The 27171-nt window shown below is 44.8% G+C and overlaps 1 protein-coding gene across 3 annotated transcripts in view; it reads left to right on the forward strand.

The window, feature by feature from the left end:
* Positions 1 to 27171, forward strand: part of TSHR (thyroid stimulating hormone receptor) — a gene marked incomplete at its 5' end in the record, with an annotated part of 216702 nt that overhangs the window by 91633 nt on the left and 97898 nt on the right. Inside the window, one exon of one of the 3 annotated variants that reach the window (XM_084629976.1) lies at positions 15874 to 15948. The exons of the other annotated variants lie outside the window; for them this stretch is intronic. Within the exon in view, the coding sequence (XP_084486102.1) occupies positions 15874 to 15948 (75 nt within the window). The remainder of the gene's footprint in view (positions 1 to 15873; positions 15949 to 27171) is intronic. 3 annotated transcript variants of the gene reach the window in all.

Raw genomic sequence — 27171 nt, forward strand, 5'->3', positions numbered from 1 at the left:
CTCAGGGTCCCCCTATGTTAGTGATATGTTCCCTGCTCTACCTCTCTTACAAGGTGGCATTCCTGGTAGCGATAACTTCGGCCAGGAGGGTGTCTGAGCTCAGGGCCCTAACATCAGAGCCTCCTTACACTGTGTTCTATAAGGACAAGGTTCAGATCAGGCCTCATCCAGCTTTCCTCCTGAAGGTTGTGTCGCAGTTTCACATCAACCAGGACATCTTTCTCCCAGTATTGAACTCTAAGCCTCATTCCAGTGGCAGGGAGCAGAGGCTCCACTCTCTGGATGTCCGCAGGGTGCTGGCCTTTTACATCGAGAGAACTAAATCATTCAGAAAATCAGTCTAGTTATTTGTGGCAGTGGTGAACAGAATGAAAGGTCAGCCTGTGTTGTCATAATGCATCTTGTCATGGATAGCGTCCTGTATTCGTGAGTGCTACAACCTGGCAGGTGTTTCTGCACCTCCAATCACTGCACACTCCACCAGGGTGCAGGCTTCATCAACAGCATTCCTGGCTCAGGTTCCCACTCAGGAAATCTGCAGAGAGGCGACGTGATCCTCCATACACACTTTCACCACACACTATGCGATTACCCAGCAGGCCAGAGACGATGCGGCCTTTGGACAAGCAGTGCTCCAATCAGTGGACAACTCTGACCCCGCCTCCTGAACTTGGGCTTGTGAGTCACCTGATTGGAATTGCCATGAACAAGCACTCAAAGAACAAAAAACGATTACCTTCTCATAACTGTTGTTCTTCGAGATGTGTTGTTCATGTCCATTCCAATACCCACCCTCCCGAAGGAACTGAGGGGCTCTATATTGAGAGCCATGAAGGCACAACTCCAGGGGGCGCCCAAACCAACCTGATAGATGCTGCAATGGGAAAAATCTTCCAGCTACCGTGCATGTGCACGCACGCACACACCTGATTGGAATGGACATGAACAACACAGCATTCATCCAGCCCTTTAAAGAACTACTGGCAGTGGCATTAGTGATGTTCATTATCCCTGATGTGGTGGAAATTCCAAAAGAATTACTTGGTAGTTATTTTGAATATTTTGGCCATAGAAATTCATGAGATCCAGTGCTTGTAGCTTATCTTGAGTGTGGAGTCCATTGATTAGCTAGATTATACCACATCTCCATGAGATAGGTTATTTGATGGTCCTACAAGGAGTAAGTGTGGTGTAGGGACGTTGCTTCAGAGTCAAGTTTAGCTATCTGAGTAATTCATTTCAGTCTTTTTTCATGTTATTAATTGATATAGGAATATCTGTGGCTTTTAAGTTTGCAGGTGCAACTTTGCTCCCACAGTTGCAAGCTCAGTTTGTCAACTTTTAGGATTTAACTACCTGCTTTATTGTTGCAAACAGATACCTTGATGTTTGAATGCTACTATTTGCATCCACAATACGTTGTGAGTGCAGTCATTTGCAGACACAGAATTGCTTCCACGAATTAGAAGCTGAGTTGAGACTTAACTGGTCACTGGGCTTTGTATTGTTTTAAGCCTATAAAGATAGGCAAACTATTGATTCTGAGGAATATTGTAGTGCCAGTTGCATCTCATAGGGTTCCTTTGTACATGAAGAAGAATATTTTCCTCCCTTTTTCTCTCTCATCCATAGGATCAAATATAAAATAAATAGCTGACTTAGGGTTTTCTATAATAAATCATGCTGGAATTTTGCCACACTAAATAATTCTCCAGGCACTCCTGATACACACTCAGTATTTACTTTTTATTTTGCCAAGCAAAAGTCTTTCACCTGATAAAATATATTAAATATTTTGCTAACTAAATATGAAGTGTTTGTTGTAGTCACCAACAGAACTACAGCTTATGAGACAGATAGTGCTATACTTAGAATTATATTAACTCGTATGCAATTTAAAATAGAAACCACTGCATCCATTAGAATGCTGTCAGTGAGAGCTATAAGAAGAAATTTTCCTTCAGATACAATTTAATCCAAATAGCTTCAGACTGTGCACATTCTGATCATGCTAGAGCTCTTCAGAAATCTTTTTGAAAAGATAGTTGGAGGGGCACCTGCATTAATCATTGTCCTTCCAGCAGGGATTTGATCAAAGTCAAATGATAACCAATGATGTGTGTTTTAGAAGGTTATAGATAAAACTGGACCTTTATTTGACTTTCCATCTGTGAGGGTTTCCCATTCTCCATCCACAGGAGAAGCACTTCTTAGGTGGGGGCCTATCCCACAACTCCATTGTGGCTCACACCTCGGACAACCCACAGATTTTTGCTCTGAATCTATCCTGTCCTTTTTAGAGCCCACTGGGATTCTTTCCCAACTAGTATCTTGCAGTCTGAGGCTCTTGGATCCCACTTAGGTTGCTCTGTCCTCTGGGCCACATAAATGGGGTATGGCAGGTTCTCCTCTGATGGTATTTGGGTTATCCTTGTACAGATAACCCTTTGCTCCTTCACTCCCTTCTCCAGCTTCACCTCTACCCCAGTATTTAACACCTGGGTTCCACTCTCCTGGTCTATTAGAATTTGTCTAGGTTCTCTCTATCCTATTTTTCCTTTGCCCCAGCATTTTCTCCTTGAGTCTCACTTTCTTTGGCTTGTTGTTGCCTGTCTAGGATTTACTTGTATCCCTCCATACGTGACCCTAGCTCCTTGTTTTCTACCCTCCACTGAGGTTCCTTCCACTGGGCTTCCCTTCATCTACTTAGAGGGAATGGGTTCCAATAAGTCCCTAAGACCATAGGATGGGGTAAAGTTTCTATTATCCCAACCCTTTTCTATTGGAACCTCCCACTTACTCCTAATGGGACTGTTGTCACTGGATAACGTTCCCTCCCCATGTATGCCCTGTATGCCTAGAGTGTCCTCTACCCCCTACCCCCAAAACGACTGGTTAAACCAGCATGCTCCACACAAGCAAGCACCGGGACACTGAACCATTAACCCCCATCTCATCTTCAGACCGCTCTTAGAGGACTTGTTTTTACTCTCTTCTGAGAGCTTCCAGTAACTCCACTCCATCTACAATATTCCCCCACTCCTCATTCCATATACGGGCAGTCCCGCTTAATATGACCTTTTCCTCTGCATGGGTAGCAGCTTATATCCTGGCTGTCTGAAGTGGTCTTCTCTTCTTCCTGTCTTGCACTTGTGGGCCTTACTGCTTGAGGGGTCCTTGCAGGTTAACAATAAGTGAATTCTGGGACCCAATCTCCTTTGAAGCATTCCCCTGTAGTGTCCAGCTCCTTATCCACTCAATAGTCACAGAAATACCAGGATTGCTGGTCCCAAGGGAACAATGTACACACCAGCTTGTATGATTCAACTCAGGATCAGAACTTTGATTAATACCAGAGCACTGAGATTTATTTATAGTGAAAACAAATTTATTATCAAAGATTCAAGAAACAGTGAGTGAGGATAATGGAAACAAAAGGTTTCTATGTACTCACAACAAAATCATACTATTAAACTTAATTAGACAGGATGTTAACTTATCTCACCCAAAGCATCTTCAACCAAGGCTGGATATGATCCTGTTTTCATTAACGTAAACTCACTGCCCATTTACTTTCTAGGTGCAGGATGACAGGGTCTTCTTTGTTCCCCACATATAATCCAGCAAGACTTTGAGGTTTATCTCAAGATGAGGTTTTCCTTCCCTGCTGTGTTTCTCTAACGGTTAGTTCTTCTTCAAGTGGATGCTCCACTTTAGGTGTCTTGGTGCCCTGCTCTTGTAACCAGAGAGTAGTAGCAGTGCCCAGTTGGCCGCGCATGCACGGCAGCAGTCTTGCACCACTCTGAGCAGTTATCTAGCATGCACAGCCAACTGTCCCCCAGTTCCTTCTCTACCGCCTTTGGCTTGAGTTGGAGCGACAGCAGCGCCATCTCTTACCTCAGATAGATCAATTGTTTTTAGTTATTCCTAATAGTGTTAGCTTAGTTGTAGTTAGCTACCCTATCATTTCACAGAATCAAAGAAGACTAGGGTTGAAAGAGACCTCAGGAGGTCATGTAGTCCAACCCCCTGCTCAAAGCAGGACCAACGCCAACTAAATCGTCCCAGCCAGGGCTTTGTCAAGCCAGGTCTTAAAAACCTCAAAGGATAGAGATTCCACCATCTTCAGTGCTTCACCACCCTCCTAGTGAAATATTGTTTCCTAATACCAACCTAGACCTCCCCAACTGCAACTTGAGACCATTGCTCCTTGTTCTGTCATCTGCCACCACTGAGAACAGCCTAGCTCCATCCTCTTTGGAACCCCGCTTCAGGTAGTTGAGGACTGCAATCAAATCCCCCCCCCCAACTTTTCTTTTCTGCAGACTAAATAAGCCCAGTTCCCTCAGCCTCTCCTCATAAGTCATGTGTCCCAGCCCTCTAATATTTTTTCTTGCCCTCTGCTGGACTCTCTCCAATTTGTCCATACTCTTTCTGTAGTGGAGGGGCCCCAAACTGGACACAGTACTCCAGATGTGGCCTCACTAGTGCCGAATAGAGGGGAATAATCACTTCCCTCGATCTGCTGGCAATGCTCCTACTAATGCAGCCCAATATGCCATTAGCCTTCTTGGCAACAAGGGCATACTATTGACTCATATCCAGCTTCTCGTCCACTGTAATCTCCAGGTCCTTTTCTGCAGAACTGCCGCTTAGCGAATTGGTCCCCAGCCTGTAGCGGTGTATGGGATTCTTCCTTCCTAAATGCAGGACTCTGCACTTGTCCTTGCTGAATCTCATCAGATTTCTTTTAGCCCAATCCTCCAATTTGTGTAGGTCACTCTGTATCCTATCCCTACCCTCCAGCATATCTACCTCTCCCCCCAGTTTAGTGTCATCCACAAACTTGCTGAGGGTGCAATCCATCCCATCATCCAGATCATTAATGAAGATGTTGAAAAAAAACAGCCCCAGGACCGACCCTTGGGGCACTCTGCTTGATACCGGCTGCCAACTAGACATTGAGCCGTTGATCACTACTCGTTGAGCCCAACGATCTAGCCAGCTTTCTATCCACCTTATAGTCCATTCATCCAATCCATACTTCTTTAACTTGCTGGCAAGAATACTGTGGGAGACGATATCAAAAGCTTTGCTAAAGTCAAGGTATATCATGTCCACTGCTTTCCCCATATTCATAGAGCCAGTTATCTCATCATAGAAGGCAATCAGGTTGGTCTGGCATGACTTGCCCTTGGTGAATCCATGCTAATTGTTCTTGATCACCTTCCTCTTCTCTAAGTGCTTCAAAATGGATTCCTTGAGGACCTGCTCCATGATTTTTCTGGGGACTGAGGTGAGGCTGACTGATCTGTAGTTCCCCGGATTCTCCTTTTTCCCTTTTTAAAAGATGGGCACTATATTTGTCTTTTTCCAGTCGTCCAGGACCTCCCCTGATTGCCACGAGTTTTCAGAGATAATGGCCAATGGCTCTGCAGTCATATCAGCCAACTCCCTCAGCACCCTCGGATGCATTGAATCTGTCCCCATGGACTTGTGCGTGTCCAGCTTTTCTAAATAGTCCTTAACCTGTTCTTTCACCATTGAGGGCTGCTCACCTCCTCCCCATACTGTGCCACCCAGTGCAGCAGTCTGGGAGCTGACCTTGTCTGTGAAGACCGAGGCAAAAAAATCATTGAGTACTTCAGCCTTTTCCACATTGTCTGTCACTAGGCTGCCTCCCTCATTCGGTAAGAGGCCCACACTTTCCCAGACCTTTTCCAGCAGAAAGCCTATTCTTCAGCTATGCTCCAGTTCCACATAGCTAACTATTCAGCCCTGCTGGCTATAAATTTCTTTCTTTATAGCCTATATTTTACTTTATTTTTTTTTCTTCAAAAAAAATTTATAGATTTCCCCCTTCCCTTTTACCCCGCCTCTCCAGCGGGTACTTGGCTTTGAAAAAAAAAACAAGAAGAGAGGGGGAAAAAATGGGGTTATCCTTCTTCTTTCTCCAAAGCAATTACCCTCTCAGTCATGCCCGGCTCTCCTGACTTTAAACACTGCCTGATCTACAGACTTTTGATACTTGTCTCAGATGGCCATGAACAGTGTGTCCACTGCCTTGGCGAGACACACATCACTCAAAAGCGTCCACACTGCAAAAAATTTATTGCTTGGACACGGAAGGCCAGGGATCTCCAACTGAGATTTTTGATGATGGAGAAATCCCTCAGACCAGCCTCTGACCCCGAGTCCAGGATGCCTCTTGGCCAATGGTCACCAGCGGCAGTGTCTGACAGGGGATCTACTTCAAAAATGGCTGCTAAGGAGCCTGCTCCCAAAAAGGCTGCCACAAAGCGGTCACACTAATCGTCACAATGAGATTAGCCTAAAAGAAAGCGATCTCCGAGTGAAAAATCTGCCACCAGTTAACTAAGAGCCCTGGACCGTGAGGCACCAGGAACATCCAGTACTGAGACTTCCCGAGAAGCTAAAGACCCTATGCGGGCAGGTTCTCATGGAGGTACGTGCACTAAAGCCAAACCTCTCAGAAACTCAGCTCCATCAGAGTACACCTGGCTGCCATCACATCCTTTCCCGACAAGGTGGGCAGAGTCACTATCTTTGCTCATCTGATGACTAAATGCTTCCTTAAAGACATAGAAAACACGTATCTCACACTAAGAAACCCTACTCCCACATGGGATCTCAACCTTATTCTCTGCAGTCTCTTGGGGAAATCATTTGAATCCCTCACAACTTGCTCTTTGTTACACTTATTGATGAAGGTAGCTTTCCTAATTGCCATCACCTCAGCAAGATGGGTGGAAGAATTAGGTGCCCTCATGGCAAACCCACCTTATATTACATTCTTCAAGGATAAAGTAATCCTATGACCGCATCCCAAATTCATACCCAGGGTGGCCTCCCCTTTTCAGTTAAATCAGCCCATTTACTTACCTGTATTTTCCTGAAGCTGCGTGCCGACAGCAGGGAGGCCTCAGTTCACAAGCTGGAAATTCTCAGAGCATTAGCTTTCTACATAGAAAGAACAAAAACATTCAGAAAATCATCTTGACTATTTGTTTCCATAACAGAATATTTGAAGGGCCAAACCATCTCAAAACAGACTATCTGAATGGATATCCAGATGTATCCATTTGTGCTACCAAAACAGCAACCTGCAAGCTCCACCGGGAGTTCGCATACACTCCACCAGAGCATTCTCAACATCTGTGGCCCTTCTCAATAATGTACCCATCACAGACATTTGCAAAGCAGCTACCTGGGCATCTGCCCATACCTTCACTAAACACTATGCTTTAGAGCAGCAATCAGCTGCAGGCGCTCAGTTTGGACTCATGGTGCTATCCACCATCAATGAACAAACTCCGAAGCCCCTCCCCTCCATGGAGGGGCACTGCTCAACAGTCACCTAAAGTGGAGCACCCACAGGGACACTCCTCAAAGAAGAAGAAGAAGAAGAAGAGAAGGTTACTCACCTTGTGCAGTGTGACGTTATGAGTATAATATAATATCTCATTGAAAGGTGACACAGGGCCAGAAGAGTTAATTAAATCAGACTGTCATAGCCAATTGCCCAACTTTAAAGACTTGTTAGGAAGATATGTAAATGAATAGAGCTTTGAAATGCAAGCCTGCATTGTTAGAGATAGAAGGGTAGCTGTTTGCTCAGGCCTTGTGATGTAAGCAAACAAGTCTTGTCTATTACTATGGCTTTGATTTAAAGATCAAAAAAGGAGTATTAAAATTTAGGAAGACAATTGAGTGAAATATTATTATCTATATGTCTCGTTGAAGGTTGTGGTAACCTGTATCTGAACTCTTTAATGGATAAATTACCCTATGCTAGTTGCCATGATGTTTGGGAGACGGAAAGTTAAGCCTATTGTTTTCTCAGGCCAAGAGGCTGCTGGAAATGTATAAAACCCTGGGACACGATCCTTCTTCATCTCAGATCTGCTTTGGGTTTCAAGAAGGGGAAACCCTAAGCCATAAGAATTGAGATCCCCAGTCACTGACTGGAGTCACCCTGAATATGGACATTGGACTATAACCTATGGACTATTTCTAAAAGAACTTTTGGCAACTACAAACTCACCATCTCTGCTATGTATCTGGACCTCAAGAAATTGAGCTCGAGTCTGTACGTATATTGATCTTTCAACCAACTCTCTCTCTCTTTTCTTTTTTAATAAATTTTAGTTTAGTTAATAAGAATTTGCTATAAGCGTGATTTTGGGTAAGATCTTGTTATCATTTGACCTGGGTTTGGGGCTTGGTCTTTTGGGATCAGGAGAACCTTTTTTCTTTTACTGGGGCATTGGTTTTCATAACCATTCACCCCCATAATGAGTGGCACTGGTGATGATACTGGGAAACTGGAGTGTCTAAGGGAATTACTTCTATGACTTATGGTTAGCCATGGGAGTGAGACCAAAGTCCTCTCTGTTTGGCTTGTTTGGCATGCCTTAATAATAAAGGACACCCAGCTTTGGACTGTAACTGCCCTGCTCTAAGCAATTTGTCTTGAATTGATACTCTCAGTTGTGTCCCGCCAAAGGCAGCATCGTTACATGCAGTAACTGCGGTTCTTCGAGATGGTTGTCCCTGTGAGTGCTCCACTATCCCCCCTCCCCTCTACTTCGGAGTTTCATCCCAAACCTCTGGGGTAGAGAGGGAACTGGGGACTTGCGTTACCTAGGGAGGTGGTAGAATCTCCTTCCTTAGAGGTTTTTAAGGTCAGGCTTGACAAAGCCCTGGCTGGGATGATTTAACTGGGAATTGGTCCTGCTTTGAGCAGGGGGTTGGACTAGATGACCTTCTGTGGTCCCTTCCAACCCTGATATTCTATGATTCTATGATTCTATGACTGTTGGCTGCGCATGCTAGGTAACCAATCAGAGCAGGACGAGATGGCTGCTGCGTGTGCACAGCCAACTGGGCACTGCTACTACAAATATCCAGTTACAAGCGCAGGGAACCAAGACACTTAAAGTGGAGCACCCGCAGGGATAACCATCTCAAATAACCTCAGTTACTGCACAAGGTGAATAACCTTCTCTTCCTTTCTGAAATTCTTACAACATTCCATCTGCAATTAGCTTAGACTGGTGATGGAACACCCATTCTGAATGACACAACACTTAATTCACATTTCAGCAGAGACAGGTGAATAAACATCCCTGTGTTTATGAAACATATGACAGAAAACCTGCTTGTCAGCTCTGGCTTGATACAGACTTTAAAATACTTTTGCTATGTACATATAACTCCTTACACGTGAAATGTATGTATAGACCCGAACAATGACAAGTGTGACCCTGACTTTCATTTATGACCTCACGTGGCATTCTTTGTACAGAATGTACATACCAGAATCAGGATATTCTTGTAACCCCCTTGCCACTTGGCATTGAGGGGTTCTTGGGGCATAACTAGAAACAGCCAAATCAAAACATAAATTATAAATTCAAATTGTTGCAAAAGCAACAGGATGGATGCATTCTGCCGATGAATACCAAACTAAGACACATTTAAAGCTCTACATCTCATATCACCAATCTGCCCATTAGATGTATCATCATTACTTCCCAAATATTCCTTCCATTTTATTGCACCTAACTGGTCCTAGGCACTGGTTTTCATCATACAGTGGGGTATTTTATAGGCCACTCACCCTCACCATTCTGTTAGAAACTGTGGGTGAAGAGAACCTTGACATTTTCTGTGTGACTAAATCTTTTGTACAGGTTTCCTATTCGTAATGCAAATCACTACTGCACCAGCCATACCATCACACACATGCCCGTAGTCTCATTCCATCAACAGTACTCATGGGTGAAAATGTACAGAGATTCCCAGTTAGGTGAACTCAGCTAGTAAAATCACTAATGTTTCAGTACGGATGAGGAGTACTTGGTACCATTATTTCACCATTAAGCTTGTAGTCCTAGTGATCTAGTAAGCATAGACAACTCGTGCCTCCTGACAGTGGGGGGACACAACTCCAGAATGGATTGAGTCATGCCCCTTCCCCTCCCGGAAAGCAGCGCCCCCTCTGTGCAGTTCTCAGCTGTTCCTCTGCCTTCTCCCGGCAGAGTTAAAGCAGCGGCGCCTCCTGCAGCTCTGCCTCTCCATGCCCGGTGCAGTTTGCCAGCTCATCTGCTCTGCAGGGAGAGGGCTTGGCCACACCATCTGACCGAGTAATCGGGGGGGGGGGGCAATGTGACCCCCACAGGCCCCCCACATTGCCTCTGCTAGTAAGTGTGATTGTGTAAGACTATCCATAACCATTATCACTACTTTTGCTTTCTCCACTAAATCCCTGCAAGTAGACATATCTATTGTGTAGCACCTTGTTCTGCCGAGAGATGTCTGCTGCAGCCTGCCTCAGTTTCCCATTCAAGGATGTAACAAAGAGAAGTTGTTCGAGTAGTCTGTCTATGGGTGCTTCACTCTAGTTGTGCTTGTGCCCTCTGTGCCTTTGAAGGTTTCATGTAGCAGTGTCTGTTCAGCCCGCACGTGCGTTACTCAGTCTGAACCATTGTTACAGTATACACTGCTGCACACGTGAACTGCCCCTAGTTCCTTCTCAACTGCCTCAGACTGAGACGAAGCTTTAGCAGTTGTCCATGTTGAGTTTTTACCTCAGCTGTGTTCCCATAACTATAATAAACTAACTACTGTAAGAACTATTAGTGGCAGTTAGTATTAGTTCAAGTAGTAGTAGTTAAAAAAAACACCTTTTTTTCAAAAAATGTTGTATATGTTATCTTTCTTAGTTGTAAGGAATGTTGCCTGTTAGATTGTTTCTCCCCTCCTGGGAGCTTTACATTACTGGGAGGGTATGCCTGGTTCTCCTGGATTCAAATGTTGCCATTTATACCAGGAGGCAATCCTAATGAGTGACAGACTCTCCCAGTGCATTTGTTGCCTTAGGGAATTTCATATAACCCCAAAGTGCAACTTCTGTTTGGCATTAAAATCTAGAGCCAGAAAAAACAAGGAGATCAAACTTTGGATCCTCATGATGGTGAGCTTGCTTTGCCCAGCCTCTGATCCAGGCCAGGAGACCTTCCCTGTGTGCCAGTCTCTGAACAAGTCAGCTATCTCAACTGTCTCCAAGTTGTACTTCAAGGGCATCTAAGAGGAAGACCCAAGATTCCTTTCATAAGACTTCCAGAGGCCATGCCTTGAGTTCTCCAGGTAGGGAATTTAACACAAAGAAGTTGCAGTCACCAGCAACACAAGCCTATTACTCCCCACCGCTTGTCCCGATTTTTTACACTTGCTATCTGGTCATCCTAAGCAGGAAAGACTGGGAACATGGACTTGATGGAGATTTGAGAACTTTATTTTGGGAGTGATTGTTATTTTAATAAATCCCGTCCCAAGTCGAGCTGTTGCTGAACCAGAGAAAAGTTTGTTTTGGTAGTCTTATTAAGAGAACCCTGAAAAGTAGGGTGACTGGGCCACTGTAGAGTGACCTCAAGCCACAAGGGGGTGCTGAGAAGGTGGCTGACCCTATTACACTACTCATGTTCACTTTCTATTTGGTGCTGTCCAACCTACTAACAATACAGTGCAGTCAAGTGGCAGAGGCTCAACCATGTAAAGCATTTCAAAATCCAAGGGTCAGCAGTTGATGTATGAGTCAGTGACTGAAACAAGGCTTTAACACGTTTTTTCTAAGTACTCATATAATATACCGTTTGAAAAAAGCTGTATGCAGATATGTTTTAATTTTTTGTCTTAACTCATAGTTGTTTGATTTTTTTATATTTTATTTTGACCATCTTGTGACAGATTTGGCAATTTCCTTTAAGAACCTTCTTGAATTAAGTTTAAGTACATTTGATTACTCATAAACTCATAGACTTTAAGGCCAGAAAGGATCATCATGATCATCTAGTCCAGGGGTCGGCAACCTTTCAGAAGTGGTGTGCCAAGTCTTCATTTATTCACTCTAATTTAAGGTTTTGCATGCCAGTAATGCATTTTAGCATTTTTTGAAGGTCTCTTTCTATAAGTCTATAATATATAACTAAACTATTGTTGTATGTAAAGTAAATAAGGTTTTTTAAATGTTTAAGAAGTTTCATTTAAAATTAAATTAAAATGTGGATCTTATCAGTTTAATGTGATCCTTGCCCTTGCTTTTCTTTGCTGAGTTTTCCAATGTCTGGCATGTATTTGGATACTTTAAGCTGCACACAGGCTTCTGGGTGATCAGTTGTTAACCGGCTCCAAGAGGGACAGAGGACAGATTTTATGTGTGAAAATACTTGTTCACACAGGTATGTGGATCCAAATGCTGAAAGCATTGCAAACGCAATTTTCTTCAAACAGTTACATTTCACTGGCAGGGACGTCCAGCAGGTCAGAATAGAGGCCCTGTGATCTCTCTCGGTAGCTTCAAGTGCACTCCGCATATCTCCAAACTTTGATGCCCACAATTCTGAGCTTTTTAACTGTATGAGCTGCATTTCGAAATCTTCAACACCTATCCACTGAAATACAGACAAATCCAAGTCACTTTCACTGAACTTTTCAGGTTTACTTAGAAAAGAAAGCATTGGGCCAAATCGCTGGAAATCTGGAAATCTGTCAGAAAATTCTGATTCCAGTTCTTGCATGTTCGTTCTAATCTCAACGTCAAATGCAGTGCACTGTTCCACGTGGCGTGATAGTGATGTAAGCAGCAAATCAGGACTTTAAAATATCCCAGTACAATGGTGCTGGAACAATTTTTAAGGTGGGGGTGCTGAGCTGCGCTCCCTCTTACCCCTGTCTGCACCCCTCACTGCGGCTGTGACCCGAGGCTGGCAGCAGAGTCCCCCAGACCGGTGGCTGGGACCCAGGGCCGGCAACGGGCTGAGCGGGTCCACGGACGGAACCCCAGCTGGCAGGTGGCCAAGGGCTGGTACCCCAGGCCAGCAGCGGAGCCCCGGGACCGGTGGCCAGGACCCAGGCAGTGTGAGTGCCACTGAAAATCAGCTCGCGTGCTGCCTTTGGCACGCATGCCATAGGTTGCCTACCCCTGATCTAGTCTGACTTCCTGCACATTGCAAGCCACAGAACCTCACTCACCCACTCCTGTAAATAAACCCCTAATCCTGGGCTCAGTTACTGATATCCTCAAATTATGATTTAAAGACTTCAAATCACAGATACTCCACCATTTACAGTAATTTAAACCTGCAAGTGACCCGTGACCCATGCCCCATGCTTCAGAAGAAGGCAAAAAAAAAAAAACCCAAGGTCTCTGGCAATCTGACCCCGGGGAAAGATTCCTTCCCAACCCCAAAAGGTGATCAGTTAGACCCTGGGCAAGACCCACTAGTCAGACACTTGGGAGAGAATTATCTGTAGTAATTCAGAGCCATCCCCATCTAGTGTCACCATCACCAACCACTGGAGATATTTGCTGCTAGTAGTTGCAGGTCTGCTACATGACATTGTAGGCAGTCTCATCATACCATCCCGTCCATAAACTTACCAAGCTCAGTCTTGAAGCCAGTTAGGTTTTTTGCCCCCATTGCAAATGCAGAAGTTATATATTATTGTGGGCTGGGATTGCATGTAACTTCTCTAGGGTGCAAGATGGGATGTGAATCCTGGGAAGTGTTATAAACTTCAAAGGACTACGCTCATCAGTGTGCCAGAGAAGAATGGACTTTTGGAACAAACAATATAAAGTGTTTTCCTGGGGAATCTCTGGGATGTGAATGCAAATTCCCACCCCTGATTGTGTAAAAACCCAGCCTTTAAAGCTATACCCCCCAAGAAGGGTGATTGTTTACTGATTGCCTGTTGTCAAAGATTGGAGAAAAAAGGCCCAAACTGATTCAAGAAACAGGCTGATCTGGCCCTTTGGCATGCTTGTTTTGAGCTAAAGCTGTTATGAACTTGTAAGCACAGAAAAAGCCCTTGGTGGGGTTTGAAGGACTGACTCCTACTAGAGCCCTGGTTGGAGTTGGGGGTGATCTCTGATAAGCTTATTTGCATGTGTGTAAGGTTCTTTTATTGTTTTCTCTATAATGCTTTCACCTTAAGAATAAATGTTCTTGCTTATAAAGAACATGTGGTAACTTGTGACTGCCTTCTGTTACAGCTGTTTATAGCCTTTGAAGAGAGAGCAGCAGTGTAGACACTAGCCTGTTTAGGCAGGCTGGCTTGCTGGGGATGTCATAGTGTAGATGGGGAACTGTGCAGCCTGGGGAGAAGAAACTCTGGTCAGGAGGAAGAAAGACATGGGTCTTCACCCAAATGAGGTGATGCCTGAGAAGCCAGGAGCCTAGAGTGGGTGCTGTTGGTGGACGCCTGAGGGGGAATGCAGTTGCCCTGGACTGTGACACATGCCAACAAAATAAAGTGGCTTCAAAAGTTACTGTTTGTAGCAACATTTTTAACAGTAAGAAAATATTATAATGCACATGCTATTTTAAAATGAATCCATTCAGTTAAGAGTTAAGAGAATAACATGTGATTGGAATAATTAAATAAAAATAAATTTAAAAACTCATATTCTCTTGTTGCATATTTACAACATATTTAGTATTTCCAGGGGTGTAGTCAGAGAAATAGATGGAAATAAAGCAAATTCACCTGGGATTTAATAATACACTGGACCCTCGCTAGAATGTGGGATTTGGGATTCATGCTCAGTACCACATTAACATTGGGACCGCGTTAAAATTAATTGCAATTAAAATAATTAAATTTGGGATCCATGACCACGACTGCATTATATGCAAAATCACGCTATATAGATGCGCGTTCTAGCGAGGATCTGGTGTACCTATTTTTTATGTTGCACTTTTTATTCATACATCTGAAAGCATTTACAAAACATTACAATTACTTACAGAGGGGGAAATGGAGGTATAAAGAGAGGAAGTGACTTGCAAGATCACCCGTTAGTAAGTCAGATGCAGAAATGAGAACAAAATCCAGCGCTCCATGCTCCCAGTCTAATAACCTGCCACTGGAGCACATCGCCTTCTTATCATATCACCTGTGTCTGTCATTGTGGGGGGAAACGTGGAATTAAAAATTCTCTTATATTCATGCAAGAAAGATAGATTCTTTCAATGCTGTTCTGAATGTAGGCTGCCTTTATTGTCTGCTTACTATGTAATTTAAGAGCGTTTGTTGCAGTCACAGCCCACAGGCCATCTTTGTTTCCCTACTCCAGTGATTGGCAACCTTTGGCACACGGCCCATCAGGGAAATCTGCTGGTGGGCTGGGATGGTTTGTTTATCTGCAGCGTCTGCAGGTTCGGCCTATTGCAGCTCCCACTGGCCACGCTTCGCCATGTCAGGCCAATGCGGGCTGCGGGAAGTCGAAGCCAGCACATCCCTTGGCCCGTGCCGCTTCCCGCAGACCACATTGGCCTGGCACAGTGAATTGTGGCACAGTGAGATTGGCTGAACCTGCGGACGCTGCAGGTAAACAAACCATCCCGGCCTGCCAGTGGATTTCCCTGATGGGCTGCGTGCCAAAGGTTGCCGATCCCTGCTCTCCTCCTTATTGTTCCCAGACTTGCAAAAAATGCTAAGTCTATGCAAGAGCTCTCCCTCTTCATTGCCAAGCGGAATTGGGGGAAAGAACCTGAACTAGGGCTTAGTTCGCTCAGCAAAGTGAACTCCAGTTGCTTCTCTGATGTTTTCTTCATGTCTTTCTGATTTAACTGTACATTGTGTGTATTTGGGGTCTAATCAGAATCAGGGACTTGTGCTTGGCACTTTGCAAACATTTACGACATTCCCTTAAGACAAAACAAACAAACTGGGGGCTGAAGAGAATGGGGAGGAACAATAAAACAAGCACAATGAGCATTAGTCATTGCTTACAACCTGTCTTTCTATGTGACTTGTTTCTTTTTCTGTTTTCCTGATGTTTAGCTATATCTCCATAGATGCTACGTTACAAAGGCTGGAGGCCCATTCCTTCTACAATTTAAGTAAAGTCACTCATATGTAAGTACAATGGAAAAATAAGTTTACTTCCTTGAGAAACGTGTGGAATAACAGACTCTTTCAATAAGTTTAAATTCTCATTCTCTCATATATGGTGCTAAATGTTTAACTACCACTTCTCTCTCTCTTTCTTCCTCCTCCATACTCTACCCTCATCTTCTCTGTACCTCACATCATTTTCCGGCTATACTCCTTTCCCACATCCATTGCATGGAGCTATATATTTTTATTCCTTGTTTTTGTTTGCTTGTTGTTTGCATTGCTTCACTTTATTTTTCTTTACTGTGACCTGTCCTTGTCTTTTTGTAAACGAAGCTCACTGTTGGTGTTTCCTGCTTCTTCTTTGAGTGCTGTCCCTGTGGGTGCTCCACTTCAGGTGACCGTGCATCCCGGTGCCATTGATTGGAGATTTTCACTAGCAGTGCTCGGTCAGGCCGCACATGCGCAGTAGCTGTCTTGCAGCACTGTTGGAGTCTCATTTAGCGCACACACGGCCCAACTCCCTCAGTTCCTTCTCAGCCATCTTCGGCTGAAGATGGAGTTCAGGGCAGTCTGATAGCTTCTGCCCCTGTAGATAGGAAAAAAATAGAAATTTAGTTGTTAGATACGTTTGTTGTAGTTATTAGTTAGGATTAGTTGTTAAAAAAATAGTTTTTCTTTCTCTACTTCCCTGCTCCCTTTGGAGCACCACCCACAAAAGTTTTCTCTGCTTCCCCATTCCCTCAGAAATGCCATTCTCCCCTGGCTTTAAGAGATGCAGCTCCTGCTGAGAAGCGATGCTGCGGTCCCATGGGCACTCTCTGTGTGTGAGATGCCCGAGAGAAATGCTCATACCACAGAAATGCGTTCATTGTAACATCTTGAAAGTGAGAGTCCAGCGTGATTGGGATCTCCGCCTCAAAATGATCCTCATGGAGAAATCATTCCAACCAGGGTCAGAAAAGAACCAACAGAAGCCTTCCTCTAAGTGCTTACCAATCCAGTCTGAACCGACCAAGAGCACGATTCCATCCTCTCAGGAAAAGAGGAAGCAAGCATTGACCTCTCCTCAGCAGGATCCGCATAAAGAAACAGTCCCCTGTGAGGTTGTTATCATTGGTGCAGATGACCTTGAGAGCCAGTACATATGACTCCCCTAGTACCTGGCACCAGCCATGCCAATGAATCCAAAGCGAAGGGCAAGGAGTCATGTCAAGGTTCCTTCCTCACTCTGAACTCTAGGGTACAGATATGGGGACCTGCATGAAAACCTCCTAAGCTTACTTTTACCAGCTTAGGTTAAAACTTCCCCAAGGTATAAACTATTTTACCTCAAACGTCTAACCGGTATATTGCTAGGAAAGAGTCCATTTGGAAACGTCTTTCCCCCCAAAATCCTCCCAAACATTACACCCCCTTTTCTGGGGAAGGTTTGATAAAAATCCTCACCAATTTGCATAGGTGACCACAGACTCAAACCCTTGGATCTTAAGAACAATGAAAAAGCACTCAGTTTCTTAAAAGAAGAATTTTAATAGAAGAAAAAGTAAAAAGAATCACCTTAGTAAAATCAGGATAGTAAATAGCTTACAGGGTAATTAGATTAAAAACATAGAGAATCCCTCTAGACAAAACCTTAAGTTACAAAAAGACACAAAAACAGGAATATCCATTTCATTCAGCACAGCTTATTTTCTCAGCCATTTAAAGAAATCAGAATCTAATGCATATCTAGCTAGATTACTTACTAAGTTCTAAGACTCCATTCCTGTTCTGTCCCTGGCAAAAGCATCCCACAGACAGAGAGAGAGGCTTTGTTTGTCCCTCCCCCCAGCTTTTGAAAGTATCTTGTCTCCTCATTGGTCATTTTGGTCAGGTGCCAGCAAGGTTATCCTAGCTTCTTAACCCTTTACAGGTGAAAGGGTTTTTCCTCTGGCCAGGAGGGATTTTAAAGGTGTTTACCCTTCCCTTTATATTTATGACAAATCGAGACATGGACAAAGCCATGTCTCCTCCATGGCGCCAACCATGCTGGCACCCACAACGGATACGGCACCGACCATGCAACCACCTCCGGTGCCAACCATGACTTTAGCAATGCTGCTTTGCTCAGCACCGACCCCTTGACTGGCACCTACTGACAGCACTGCGATGGGCCCACCGGCCCCAACAAAATCCAGCCACAAGATGGCTGTGCACCTTCCTGCCACAACTAAACCCTCAGCACCACATCCACCGGCACTGCAACCATTGCTCAATCAGAAATATATTACTGTTGCATCGGTGCCCCAATCACTTCTCCTTGGCACCGATGGATTGCCCGCGAGGAGTGTCTTTACACAGCCTATGTCTCCCACGGCACTGTCGATGTCCAGCGACAGTAATAATGAGGACTAGGAGGAAGAAGTGTTCTCTCCACAGTGCTTCCCCATGACTCAACTCAGACTTGCTGAGGTACACTGAGACCTAAAGGCCAGCATACACAACCACCTTACCCGTGGTATGGATAACCATGGGTGTGTCACCACATGGCATTCCCCTTGCGGTGGCCACATGGGACCCGTGGGCAACAAACGAAGCCCACTATGCATCAACCTCATCACCAAGCAGAGGTGAACTTCAGTCTCCCCCTTTATCTCCAGTGGCTACAACATTGGTAGTCCCAGAGGAGATGATGGAGGAGCCAGAAGAAGAAACAGGCCCTGAGGATGTGTTGCGAACACACAACTCTTCTTCCTCCAATGAGGCCATCATGCCACTTCCACCTACATGGGCAGATGACTTCAAATCATTTCAGGAACTTTTTAAACACATAGCACTTAGCCAGGACATTCCTCTAGAGGAGGTCCAGAAAAGCCAACACAAGTTGCTACAAATTTTGCAACCTTCCTCATCCACCAAAATTGCTCTGCCCATAAATGGTGCAGTCCTCGAACTTGCAGAAACGGTGTGGCAGACACCAGCCACCATCCCTCCAACATGCAAATGGGCTCACAGAAAATACTATATGCCAGCCAAGAGAATGGACTTTCTTTTTTCCCCTTCCACAACCAAACTCACTAGTGGTCGAGGCAACAAACCAATTTATCTTTGTCAAAGGGGAGATCCTTCACCTTAATTTGCAGTTCGTTTAGAATATCGACCAGACAATTATAGGAAGCTCTTTGAGTTTACATCTGATCTTCCTGAAGATGAGAGCACAATTTAAGACTGTGCTCACTGAAGGGCAACTAGTTGCCAGGACTACTCTACAGGCTTCCCTGGACATGGCCGATACAGCAGCTCACACCACAACGAGGACAGTCGTGATGTGCAGAGCCTCCTGGCTCATGTTGACCAGTATTCTGAAAGAGCTGAAAATGAAGGTGGAGGGACCTCCCCTTTGACAAAGATAAAAATTGTTTTAATCGAAAACCGATGAGGTTCTCCATTCCATGAAGGGTTCTCAGGCAGCTCTTTGCAGACTGAGCATCTAAACACTGCCCACTAAGAGAAAGTGCTAACAACATTACCACTGCACCAGGGACACATAATATAATCGTCCTCAGTCCAGACCGTACGAGTCTAGTAGACAGAGAAATAGACCACCATGACACAGGCCACCTCAACCTCAAGCAAGGAGCATCATAACTGCTCCTAACAAGCCACAGTTTTGAATGATTGGTTGAGGGTCTGAATGATCTCTCCCTTACACCAACATCAACTTGGCCATTTGGCCACTGCCTGAGAAATTTCTACCAGGCTTGGGAGTACATCACGCAAGATCATTGGGTCTTAGAAATCATATACTCAGGCTATTCCAACCCCTTTACTTCTTGCCCTCCTACCCTACCCCCTTCCCATCCCTCTTCAGGGACCCTTCTCACGAGCACCTGTTAAGTCTGGAAGTAGATCGTCTACTACAACTAGGTATCATGGAAACAGTACCAACACTGTTTCCATCTGCCCACTAATCATGGCAAGAACTGGTCTACAACTACTAGGACACATGACCACCACCATATTCATGGTAAAGCATGTCAGACTACACATGCATTGTCTCCAAGACTGGCTGAGTTCAGTATACAAACCCAACAAACACAGCCGAAACAAGATGGTCACACCACCTCCCAAGGTCCTAGAATCCCTACAGTGGTGGACAAGACCAGAGAATCTCTGTTCAGGGATTCCCTTTCATCAAACACCACCCTCAATTATGATCATGATGGATGCCTCCTTGATGGATTGGGGAGCATACCTGAATCATCACACAGTACAAGGCAGGTGGTCACCAGTGGAGACAAACCTACATATAAACTTACTGGAACTCAGAGTGGTATGGAATGCCTGCTTTCATTTTTTCCCACTCATAAGGAATGAGACAATATGACTGATGACAGACAACGCATGCATGTTCTATATCAACAGACATGGGGTGGGGGAACAATCCCACTTCTTATGCACAGAGACCATGAAACTATCGGATTGGTGTATTCATCATTAGAGGAATTAGATGAATGGGCCAAAAGAAATCTGAGGAGGTTCAACAAGGACAAGTGCAGAGTCCTGCACTTAGAAAGGAAGAATCCCATGCACTACTACAGATTAGGGACCAGGTGGCTAGGCAGCAGTTCTGCAGAAAAGGACCGACGGGTTACAGTGGATGAGAAGCTGGATATGAGTCAACAGTGTGCCCTTGTTGCCAAGAAGGCTAATGGCATTTTGAGCTGTATAAGTAACAGCATTGCCAGCAGATCGAGGGACGTGATCATTCCCCTCTATTCCTCATTGGTGAGGCCTCATCTGGGATACTGTGTCCAGTCTTGGGCCCCACACTACACGAAGGATGTGGAAAAATCGTAAAGAGTTCAGCAGAGGGCAACAAAAATGATTAGGTGATTGGAGCACATGACTTATGACGAGAGGCTGAGGGACCTGGGATTATTTAGTCTGCAGAAGAGAAGAATGAGGGGGGATTTGATAGCTGCTTTCAGTTCCCTGAAAGGGAGTTCCAAAGAGGATGGCTCTAGACTGTTCTCAGTGGTAGCAGATGATAGAACAAGGAGTAATGGTCTCAAGTTGCAGTGGGGGAGATTTAGGTTGGATATTAGGAAAAACTTTTTCACTAGGAGGGTGGTGAAGCACTGGAATGCGTTACCTCGAGAGGTGGTGAGGTTTGACAAAGTCATGGCTGGGATGATTTAGTTGGGGATTGGTCCTGCTTTGAGCAGGGGGTTGGACTAGATGACCTCCTGAGGTTCCTTCCAACCCTGATATTCTATGACTGTATTATCACCACATTGATATCTCAGCTTTCTGCCTTCCTGGATGCCAAAACATCACAGCAGACACTCTAAGCAGAAAGTTCTCACAGGAACACGAATGGGAAATGAATCCCTCAGTCTTACAACAGATATTCCACCAATGGGGGTTTCCCTCCATTGACTTATTTGCCATGGCTCAGAATCACAAATGCCCTCTATTCTGTTCCAGGGCAGGATTAGGACCTTGATCTTTAGGGGATGCATGTCTTGTCATGTGGGACAGGATGCTCATGTATGCATTCCAGCTGATCCTCCTAATCCCCAGGGTCCTGTTCAGGATATGGGATGAAAAGGCCAAAATCATACTGATTGCCCCAGCATGGCTCAGACAGACCTGGTACCCGTACCTACTACACATGTCTGTTCACTCTCCATGACCTCTCCCATTGAGAGTGGATTTCCTCTCACAAGCCAACGGTCAGATCCTCCATCTGAACCTCGAGAAACTCCACCTGAAAGCATGGCTCCTGCATGGTTCCAGTGACACAAATTAACTTGTTTGGAACAAGTCAAACAAGTTACTAAACAGCAGACGTATGTCCATAAGCAATACTTATCTGCTAATCAACCTATTGATCTCCCTACATTCTATCCTAAACCTCACAAAAACTCACAGGATGCCGCATTGCATACCCTGGATGTTTGACGAGCTACAGCTTTTTACCTGGACAGAACAAAATCTTTCTGCAAATCCCCAAGACTCTTTGTCTCGATGACTGAATAATCCAAGGACTCTGCTATATCCAAACAGAGACTATCTAAGTGGCTCTCGAGCTGCATTCGCTTATGTTATCAAACATATAAGACAGAACTCCAGTGGGGATCAGATCCCATTCTACTGATCCATGGCAGCATCCATTGCATTCCTAAATAATGTACTCATTTCAGAAATCTGCAGAGCCGCTACATGGGCCTCAGAGCATACTTTCATCAATCACTATGTGATTATACATGACTCAAGGGCTGATGCCATACTAGGCCTCATGGTCCTCTCCTTCGCTATGCATGTAACTCCAAAATCCCCATAGTGGCCACTGCTCTACATTCATCTGACGTGGAGCACCCACAGGGACAGCACTCGAAGAAGAAGAGAGGGTTACTCACCTTGTGCAGTAACTGAGGTTATTTGAGATGTGTATCCCTGTGGGTGCTCCATTACCCATCTTCTTCCCCTCTACTTTGTAGTTTGATACGAGGACTCTACAGCAGAGAAGGAACTGAGGGGGTCAGGGCATGCGCTACATGAGACTTCAACGGTGCGGCAAGACAGCTACTGTGCATGCGTGGCCTGACCGAGTATTGCTACCGAAAATCTCAGATCAATGGCGCCGGGACGCACTGTCACCTGAAGTGGAGCACCCACATGGACACACATCTTGAGGAACCTTTAGTTACTGTACAAGATGAGTAACTCTCTCTTAGCTTTTCCCATGTTCTTTTCTTTCTAATTGTCAACTTTCTTTTTCACATTTGGAACATATAGTCAGTCTCCTTTTCTTCTTTCCCTCTGCACTGTTCCTTCACTTTTTCAATTCCTTTTTCCCTGTTCCTCTTTTATTTTTAACCATGTACATAGTTAGTGTGAGGTATATTTTTTTTGCTTTTGTAACCCTTCTGCCCGTCAGAGTTGATAGCAACAAGGGCTGGGTTCAATATCTAGGGGATCCATTCCAATAACACAATGCAAACCGGCTCAAGCCCCCACCCAGTGACCTGGGACAAATATATACCACCCCCACTGAGTGCCTCCAAGAGGCAATACTTCCCCTCTCGCAAGCACATAGTCTGAGTGTAACAAAAGCCTTTTAATAACAGAGAGAAACAATGTGGCATTATGTTGGGGAAACACCATCAACAGGATTCATAACACAACCCATGAGCAAAAAACCCACCCCAAGCAAATTGGGGCATGCCCTTTCCCTTTGGTTCTTGAGTCCAGCAACTCCAAATCACCCAAAGTCCCAAAAGTCCAATGACCCAAAAGTCTCTGTCCCTGGTCAGGACAGCCCCAGAGTTCAAAAGTTTATCTACAGAGCTTTACCTCCCAACCTGGGTGGAGATGGGGGCGGAAGTAAGAGGCACCTTACGTGATCTGAAGCTGACCGCTCCACAGCTCCATAGCCCTTCGCTCCACTCCGCTCACCACCCCACGAACTGCTTCGCTCAGCTCCACTCTGCAGCCCACAAGCAGCTCCCGCCGTCCCACGAACTGCTCCGCATCCCACCAGCAGCTCCCGCCGTCCTATGAACTGCTCCACCAGCCTGTCCACAAGGCACTCCAGCCATCCCACAAACTGCTCCACAATATATCTTCAATCTCCCCCACTACTTAACACAACGCTCAGTGATTTCAGCTCTTAGTCAGTTCACCTCTTTGGTGAATTCAGCTTGTAGTAGGGAGCCTCAGTGCTGGTGCGCTATTAGCCCAAAGTGAGCTCAGCAGCCTGTCACTAGACTTCTAATGAAATCAAAATTAGCTCTGATATTCCACAGTGGAGAGAGGAGGAAGTGCAATTAGCATGTAAGGCCCTCACCAAGGGGCCCATGCCACCAAGTATTAATACTTGTCCCCAACCTCTCTCAATTCACAGAGTTTTGGAACCCATGACCCTTGCCTAGCGAGTGCTACTTAGTTGATGGTGAGTCCCTCCATCATAACAAAAGGCCAAGTACAGTTCCAAGCACAGTTCCCATAATCAGGATAATAACAATTTATTCTTCCTGCCCCAATAACAGAGAAACTGGGGATCCCACAGCAGCCAAAGTGACCATTTGGGCAGCTATGGCCTCATTCTAGGCGGGGTGGGTGTGCCTATGCAAATGAGATCGGCCCCTGAAGTTCTTTTCCACAACTTGCCACACCTCACCACCAGATGTCAGGGTGGAGCTCATCCTGACACTGCTTACACTTTGTTAATTTATTTTTCCTTATTTTAACAATAATTTCCTTGCTATAAATAGACTGTTTTTCTAAAAACAACTTGCTTACATGTGATGCTGAGTCAGAGAAGGTTAAGTAACTAGCAGGCTAGGTGACCTGAAAACAAACATATTAGAAGAGTATTGAAATGGTAAACAGGGCCATTCCTTGTAGATAGTTATCAAAACCATGTTAAGTATTAGAACCCTTGATATATAGGCTTATATTTGTAAGCAGGGTGTGAATGAGCTCTCCCCTAACAGCTACCTGGGAGGGGGAGAGACTTCAGGAGCAAACTGTATTTTCATGAACATGCCTACTCTGCCTAGGTATCCAGAAGATAGAGTTGTGTTGCTCAAAGTGATCAACTTTGTCTGTGTTGGGTTACAAATCACTTTAGTACTGAATGCAGGGGTAGTGAAATGTTATTATCAATGTTGTTGTCTTTGTTGTATGAGTAAAGGGGAGCAGAACTGTGCTTAACCTGTCCTGAATGAGGAGGTCACTCTCAGCTGAAAGAAACTCAGTAAGCCAGGGTCATGAATGCCAGACCCCTGTGAAAATAAGGGTGGACAGATATCTCAGCCAGGAGGTGTGGACTCTCCCTCAGGGTCCCTAGTCTGGTTTAACCTGTTCTTCCCCACTGTCCAAAGATAGAGCTAAATAGGCTCCATTAGGAGCCTTTTGTTATTTTAAGTGCTTAATAGAGCTGAAATAACTTGTGATGGGACAGTGTTTCCTCCCAGCCTGCTTCTGGTTCCCCCACTAAGAGGTGACAATCACTAAGAGTTGGGTGGAATCTCAAGAGACTGACCTGCAGAGGTCACAGCAGAGAGGCTGGTGGTAGCTGGTGGGAGTGGCAAGCAGCTGGTGGGGCAGCCAGCGGAGTTGAACAGTGGCTGGTGGGGCAGCCAGTGGAGCAGAACGAGCAGCTGACAGGGCAGCCAGCAGAGCTAAATGGCAGCTGGTGGTGCGGCCAGACAGAGCAAGTGCTCAGATGGCAGAGCATGCAAGGTGCCTTCTTCCCCGGGTGGGAGGTGAACTCACACAGATACACCTCTGAACCCTAGGACCTCACTGACCAAGGATAACCACTGTGAGTGGGGTGTGGTGAGGAAGCAGAGGGTGGTACACTAAAGGAACTTTTGGTTATAGAACTCAAGAACATGAGGCAGAAGACACTGCCCCACACATTCTGGAGTGGGTGTCCTGCTCAGTTTTATGATTGTGAATCCTGCTTGTGGAATTTTCCCTAATTAATGTTGAGTGACTTCCCTCCTTTTATTAAAAGTTTCTTTTCTACACTCAGACTCTGTGCTTGCGATTGGGGAAGTATTGCCTCTCAAAGGCGCCCAGGTGTGGTGTGTAATTTTCCCAGGTTACTGAGTGGGGGCTTGAGCCGGTTCTGTGTTGTACAGGGAGTCCTCTGATTTACGACACTTTTCAATTGACTGCCCCGTTTGCCCCACCATGCTTGTTTCACCCTTACGACACTCGATTTGCATAAAGTTTTCTTGAAATCACTTCTTGGTTGCGTTATACTGGTATGGAGCTGGAAGGGGTCGCTTCTGATTGGCTTCAAGGCAGCAGAGTGGCTTGTTTCTGGGTAGGGTTGCCACTTGTTTTTGATTGGCTTCTGGCCCATGGCTCAGTCAATCAGAAAGCTTGAACAGTGATTGGCTGAGGCTCAGCATGTGTGCCCTTCTCCCTTGGATTCAGAGCAGCATATGTGAGTTTATACGTTTATTTGAATGCTGTTTGCAAAATACAGTGTACAGTATTAGTCACCTATAATTCATTTAGTACAAAAATCTGGGTTATTATGGTGAAAATAGTGTATCAAGCCTTGGTTCAGGAACCAATCCCCCCTTCATACCATTGATTCCTATGGGAAAAGCAGTTTCGACTTATAATGTTTCAACTTACAACGTAATTCTGAGGAACGAATTGTGTCGTAAGGGGTGTGTGTGGTTAAACCCATTCAGTTCAACAGAATAAGTCAGTTCTATTGTACTCAACTACATGTCTGAACCATCCCTGTTTGTTTTATTGTAAACACATTTTTATGATATTTTTTCCCTCCCAACATACATTTCAGCTTTTTGCTGTAAATGGGTCTCTCTTATACAAAAGACACAAGAGCTAGGCTCTCACAAACAATTATTTTTTATTTAAAAGACATACAGCTCCTTGAAAACAAACCAATATGCTCCATTAAAAAACTTTTAGCTCACTTAAGGGCCAGAGACCTTCTAACAGAAATCCAGATAGACACAAAACCCTTTTCAATGGATTTTTTTTAAAATTTACAATTTATAGCTACCAAGTTTTATATCGCATGTTTGGCCCCTCACCATTTTCTAACTTAATCCTTTTAGATTTCTTACAAATAGGCTTTTTCTTAAGCAGGGTTCTGTAACTTTTTGTGCGGACCAGATGGTCAATATAACTCTCTAAGCAGGCATCTTCCAGTTTGGTCATTTTCTTTAAAACACAGTCAGGGTCTCCACTGAATTGCACAGCATTTATCAAGGTCACCCCTTGCACTAAATGTTCTTGGGTTAGGCACAGACATTGCATAGCATAATCTATGGCAATAATAGTGTTTAATAAGCTTTCCAAACACAGCTCAGCACACAGGCCCCGGAACTTGCAGTTTATATCCACTGAAGTCCAAGTCACACAGTCATGGTGCCGTTGGGCTGGCACATCTATGACACAGCCCTCACAATCTTCAAAAAGCTTTTCCCTAAGACAGAGGTTAAGGACAACATAAACAGCAACGCGTACAATAGTCAGCATAACTTTTTTACGCTCACGACGTGGCACAGGCTTAGTTAGGTCCATGCCTAGCCTCCTCCTAAACTCCTCAAAGCCGTCATCCTCGGAGTCCTCTTCAACAATTTATATCGACGTTGAGCAAACACAAGGTGGGCCCGGTTCATCTTCGCTGCTTGATGCAACACTGTCCAGGACCTCCGGGTCCTCCTAGAAAGACATCGTCAAGCTGTCGAGAGATTT

This window comes from Lepidochelys olivacea (genome assembly GCF_965140295.1).
Source record: "Lepidochelys olivacea isolate rLepOli2 genome assembly, chromosome: 6".
Lineage (NCBI taxonomy): Eukaryota > Metazoa > Chordata > Testudines > Cheloniidae > Lepidochelys > Lepidochelys olivacea.